Consider the following 6,000-nt stretch of genomic DNA (forward strand, 5'->3'; position numbering starts at 1 on the left):
CATTACTAGTAGTCTACTAAACAGTACTAGAGTAGATGCAACATACACACATTTTTTCTTTTATTTTCAGGATGTCTATGTGCTTGCATACTGTGCCTGTTATGCTTCCCCTTGGCCCTTATACCCTGCTGTAGTGATGATTATAAAGAAACTACCCATACCTGTCCTCAATGTAATAATGTCATTGGAAGATATAAAAATTAATCATAAATGTGCCCGAGGAAAAATTGGGATAGATGTCACCGTTTTTGGTTTACCTATTCTATTGACGCCAAAGTAGAGGGAAAGAGAAAGGGAAGGGGGAAAGAAACCTTCTAGAAAAGAGATGGGGTATAAGGTATTTCCTTCTTCAATAGAATAGGTTGGCAAAAGCAGTGACATCTATCCCCCATTTTGCTAGTGCACTTTAGACAGCTACAAACTAAACATCACAAAAATGCATACAACCACTAATTTTAATCAACAATTTTGTGTATCTTCATTTTGCTATTACATGTTGTTTTTTCTTGTAACATATTTATACCTATTTGACTTGCAAATTGCAATAATTTTTTTAAAAATGCTAACCCAACCAAAATTTTGAATATTTTCTTACTTCTTGTTGTATAAATTCTTACCTGCATGGTTGAAAAGTTTGACCGCCAATTGTCATCTGCTAACCCTTCCCCCCCCCCCCTTCCTTTACAATAAATAATTCAGTTGTACATAAACTCTCAAACAATTAGGTACACCATATTTCAAAGTAAAAAGATTTTATTTTGTTTCAAAAAATTCCTTTTTTCAGAGTACTTAATATTTTTAACCTGTTTTTTGTTAAACTTATAATAATTTTATTTTAACTAGTATGAAGCTTGTTGTTTTCTTAAGAATTTTTGCAAATATAATTATTATTTTATCGAATTGAGAAGGCTTGAATAAAGCGAAATATATTTTCTACAAAGAAGTGTGTTCTTACTGTGTAGTTAGCTCTAGCCGCGCGTTTTTTGAGATTCATTAGGGATGTATGTACATCAATTTATCGGCCATTGTCATATTCCTTTAGATTATTGGGTTGGGTGCCTCATAGGGCCCAGGCGTAATAAGTTTGATAAGTAATTTCCCTTTTTTTCTAAATTAGGGAAAGCCACTGTGGTTATTCTTTGTAAATTTATAAAATATAATGCTTAGCATATTTAAAAGCAAAAGTTTCCTAATTAAAACGAAAACAATAATAGGTTTATTACAACATATATACAGTTTATTCAAGAATTTTAAAAATGTTAATATGCAAATGCAGAATGTGACGAATCTAGCATTGATTAAATGTTTTTGGACGTATAGATCGACCATAATTGTAGAAAAGTCTTGAATTTAATCAGGGAGAGAGGGGACATTGGGCTGTTAATTACTATAGTGCTAAAAGTTTATATAACGTTTTTTTATTTGTTGGCTTAACAACCTTGTGTATTTTTATTGAATTTTGATTGGTTGGTTCATTTAGTTGAGTGTCCACACGTTTCAACAACAAATAATAATCTTAAAAGGAGTAATGTTGTGTATCATGATCGGGGCTGTACATCAATTAATCGATCATCGTCTTATCCCTTTAGATCCCTGAATTTAATAATCAGCTATTACGCAATTTCAGTTAGGTCCATAAATGCACCACTGTATACTGATACTTGCGTACTTTGTACTTTATAAATCTTGATTTTAGTGTTTCATGATTTATAAAAACTAAAATATGAAATAATGAAAGCAACAGATAAGCTAAACTTTCTAGGAAATGATCATTCCTTGGTTTTAATTCCAACACTACTCTCAATTACCCCACCCCATTACCCATAAATTTATATTTCTTATATGCCTTTATATCCTCAGTGTAAATTTACACAGTAAAAAAACAAGGAGGGAGGGGAATTTGGGCTGTTTATTACACCAGTCCCCAAAGTCTTTTAATAACAATTTCTTATTTGTTGGCTTTATAACCTTGGTTCTTTTAATGAATTCTGATTGGTTGGTTTATTGAGTTCAGTGTCCAAACGTTTCAATCTCTAGTTATAATCTACTAAAGGGATAATTTTGTGTGTCATGATCGGGGATGTATATTAATTTATCAGCCATTGTCTTGTCCCTCTATAGTCTATATCCTTGAAAAAAAATGAATATAGTACATAATATCCCGAACTGGAGAGTAATGATTTCACAGATCTAACTATTATGCAACATACCTTACCTAACTCATTTTATTAGTATTGGTTAAAACTTCTTAAATAAAATAGTGCATGTATATTGTATATTTATAATTTTTTTTTATATAATATTAATTAAACTTTTGTTGTCCCCCAGGGGCTGAAGTCACCCGTCAATAGGAAAATGATAAATCCTATAAATTTTTTTTAGAATTTCTATTAATCTATATGATACAGTTGTAATCGATTTTATCCAGCGGAAAATTAGTAGATTCGAAGCCGTGTTGCCGCCGAGAAGAAGTGGTGCTTAGGGTATTTTTGCCTATTCAAAACCACTGCAGGGGCCCTAACGCTGTGGGGTCTATACCTGCGATTTCCTAAACCTGCAGGTTACCCATTACCTTATATGACCTAACCTAATCTGACCTAGAGATATAAATAAACAAGGGGGATTCTTTACGCGACTAGGCACCTTAAGCTGAAAACATAGTATTCAATTGAATATTAATATACAATAAAAAAAATTTTCAGATAAGTATCAAAATGTCCCACAATTTTTTGATGTGGGGAGGAGACAATCCCCCAGGACTAGGGAGGGATCCTATCAGGTTTGTATAAAAATAAAAAATGTATGTAGATCTTCTTTTTCAAACAAGAACGATTACATCCAGCTAGAGCCTAGATATTTCAAATTAAAAGATGAGGGCAAACATTGAGAGGCAAGTTGGAGTTGAAATTTAATTAATTTAGGGACAAAATGTTTTACCTTTCTTTCAAATTTCTTACCCTGGGGGTAAAATTCATATGACGAGGATACTTCCCTCAAACAAATTAGTTAGACATTCTTAAATTTACGTCAGAATAGATCTACCATAACTACTTTAATTCGACCCTTTTTAAGATTTTTTTTATATTTGTATAATGCTATTAATTTAGTTTCACTTGCTCAAACTGTGGCTATAAGGGGTTAACTCGTACAGACAAGAATCTTACAGTAGTAGGTAAGCTGAAGGCTTCAAATTTTGGGTATTGGGTCTCCTTGTGGCATGCTTTCAGCAGTTAAAGCTGTGTATTTATTGCAGGTCTCCTTTAACTAGATTTCCATTAAATATTCTATTTTAATTTTATTTTATTTCTGTAATTTTTTTATCTATATTTAGGTGATTATTTCTGTAGTTTGTCTGTATTTTTGCCTATTTGTTGTCCAGTTTTTTACTTTACTGACCTCTTCAAGGCAGAGATATTACTTTACTTCATAAATACACCAATCTAAATGCTGAAAGACTGCCACAAGTACACCCAATATCCCAAATTTGAAACATTTGAAGCATTTAAAATGACATGAAAACTTTGAAAGGTTTTCTTTGCTCATGATAGAAATTTAGAAATTAAATAACATTGCCTAGAATCAAAATTTTAAGATTATTTATAGCAGAAAGTTAGGTTGTAAAAATATAATCAGTTACTGGTAGCCTAACTATCTGGCGAAAATAAGCTCATAATTTAGTTTCTCGTATTCATTCGAATCCGGTGGATAGGAACCGGTTCTCATCCATACGAAAAAACTATGCCTAGCATCGTATTATATCCAGTTTTCTACGAATATAGAAATGAACAATCATAAGATTAAAACTAGTTTTAATCTTATAATTGTACATTCTTTATCCGCGGAAAGCCGTTTATAATACGATACGAGAAATAACTATTCTATGCGACGTAATTTAATATTGAAATTTCTACCATGAGCAATGGAAAACTTTCAAAATTTTCATACACCTAAAATACCATTTTTGTTAGTGAAGCTGTTGGCTTCAAGTTTGGGATATCAGATCTTCTAGTGACAGTCTTTCAGCAGTTAAAGCAGTGTATTTCTTGCTGGCTTCCTTTAAGCAAAACATAAATGCTGGATGTAATATTCCTGTGATTAAAGGAGACACTGCATACTTGTCCGCAATGTCCTCATGTAGTTGGAAAATATGGCGAGCAAAACTGCAGAGAAATTACAATACCATTTGCTGGAAGAAACATGGAGAAAATATTATAATTAAATTGTGATTAATATTACTTAGAAATCTTAATTGTAATTAAATTAGCATACTTGATTATCTTTATTTTCAGATTTCAAGATTTACATTGATTCTTAAAAATTTAAATTTTTAAAGTCATTTCATGTCGACTTTCTTACAAAAAAGTTTGATTTTAACATTTAACAAGGATGACAACATCTAAAAAAGCGATGCTCTAAAATCAGACTGCAGGACAAACGAACAGCAACACTTGCAGAGTACAGCAGAACGTAAATTTACAAGTTTAACAAAAATGTAAACAAATTTGTTTACTTTTTTAAGGACTTACTTAAATTTTAGCACTATAGATAGTACTTTGATTATACTATTGTACCTTTTTGTCCTATGAATCAATATTTTAAAAACCTAAAATTATAGACAGACGAACGGATGGACTGATAGGTAGACTTACTTTAATGTTTAATTACATATAGTATTCGCTTAAAAAAAGAAAGAAAGACTAAATCCATCTAGAAGATCATACAAACAATATTTTTAAGTTTGAACGAAAAGTCCATATGTATCCAATGCCATATAAAAATTATTTCAAGGTCGTATTTTCACAGTTGCTTTTCCCCTATTTCTAGCCACAGCGGGGGGCTCTAACCTAGCCAAACTTAACCTAACCTAACCTTAAATTACCTATCATGAAAGGGATTATGCCCAAATTATTTAATTACAGGATGCCTAATATGTGTATACTAATATTTTATGACTTATCTATAGAGATGCTTTACTTATAACAGCCATGCATTGAGTAATAAAGATTAACACGTTGTTATTCATCTATAATCAAAGAAATATACAATAAAACGAAAGTTTTTAGATCAGTAATAAATTGTTATTTTGTGTCAACTAATTGAATAAATTGTCACTTTTATTGCTTTATTTTGCCTCAAAATTTATTACTGCTTTAAAAATTCAGGTCTACTGTGATTAAGTACCAGTAGAAAATATGTTGACATAACAGTTTCATTTCTAGTGAAATATCTATTCACTGCGCAAAAAGTGCCAGGAACTTAAATTATTATCAAATATTTTCCAGCTACCAAATAAAGAATTTTACACGCACAAATTATAAAGGAGGACAAATTTAACAGCCACTATTTTAGCCCTGTTAAATAAAAGCAATATTATATCCTTATATAAAAATAACAGGATCTCTGTCTCTCTGTACTGAAGAATCTCGCTAATCTTTAAACCGATATGGTTCTCCTTTACAACTTAGCTTCTCATTTAGGTCCTGGGAAGGTTTATTCCTATTTGGAGGGGGGGAGGGGTTACTTTTACTTTTTAAAACTTTAAATGAAAATAGAGGGTCGAATTCAACCCTCAAGTGCCCCAAAAGGCCTCTATGGGCGTAGCCGATAAAAACAATTAAAAGTATAAATAATAGATATATTTATAATGAAAATGTCATTATTTCAATGAATTAGTTTACTACCATAAGAGTAACTTTTCCTGGGTGTGTGTACGTCCATTCATCTGGACATCATTACAGAAAACCTGAATTGTCTTTAACTTCCATGGTTATTAACGTTTTTTTTTAAATATCTACATAACAAATTTTGTATATTGAGTGATTTATTTACACTACCTGTCATTAGACAATTTCTTTCAAGTATTTATCTATCTTTACAATAGATAGGTACTTTCACCTAAACCAGTTTAGAAACCACCCGAACACACCCATTTTTCTATTAATACACAAAAAGATTAATAACAATTCATGAAGCTTAGTAAAGTTGGTTGTGAATCATCTA

General features: G+C 31.2%; 1 protein-coding gene across 3 annotated transcripts in view; it reads left to right on the top strand.

Moving 5' to 3' along the window:
* The window catches only part of LOC145334613 (cell death-inducing p53-target protein 1-like), a 345,932-nt gene extending 341,596 nt beyond the window's left edge, over positions 1 to 4,336 (top strand). The window contains exons 2-5 of one of the 3 annotated variants that reach the window (XM_080180140.1): positions 2,701 to 2,779; positions 3,108 to 3,172; positions 3,332 to 3,405; positions 4,102 to 4,336. In XM_080180140.1, coding sequence (XP_080036266.1) covers positions 2,715 to 2,779; positions 3,108 to 3,172; positions 3,332 to 3,405; positions 4,102 to 4,215 — 318 coding nt within the window. In that variant the 5' untranslated portion in view covers positions 2,701 to 2,714 and the 3' untranslated portion in view covers positions 4,216 to 4,336. Of the gene's footprint in view, positions 1 to 70; positions 944 to 2,695; positions 2,780 to 3,107; positions 3,173 to 3,331; positions 3,406 to 4,101 lie in introns of those variants that run through there. The other 2 variants (XM_080180141.1, XM_080180143.1) reach the window with 2 other exon arrangements.
* The last annotated feature ends 1,664 nt before the right edge of the window (positions 4,337 to 6,000 follow it).

This window comes from Acartia tonsa, chromosome 12, assembly GCF_053477335.1.
Source record: "Acartia tonsa isolate MP-2025a chromosome 12, ASM5347733v1, whole genome shotgun sequence".
In the NCBI taxonomy this organism is placed as follows: Eukaryota; Metazoa; Arthropoda; class Copepoda; order Calanoida; family Acartiidae; genus Acartia; species Acartia tonsa.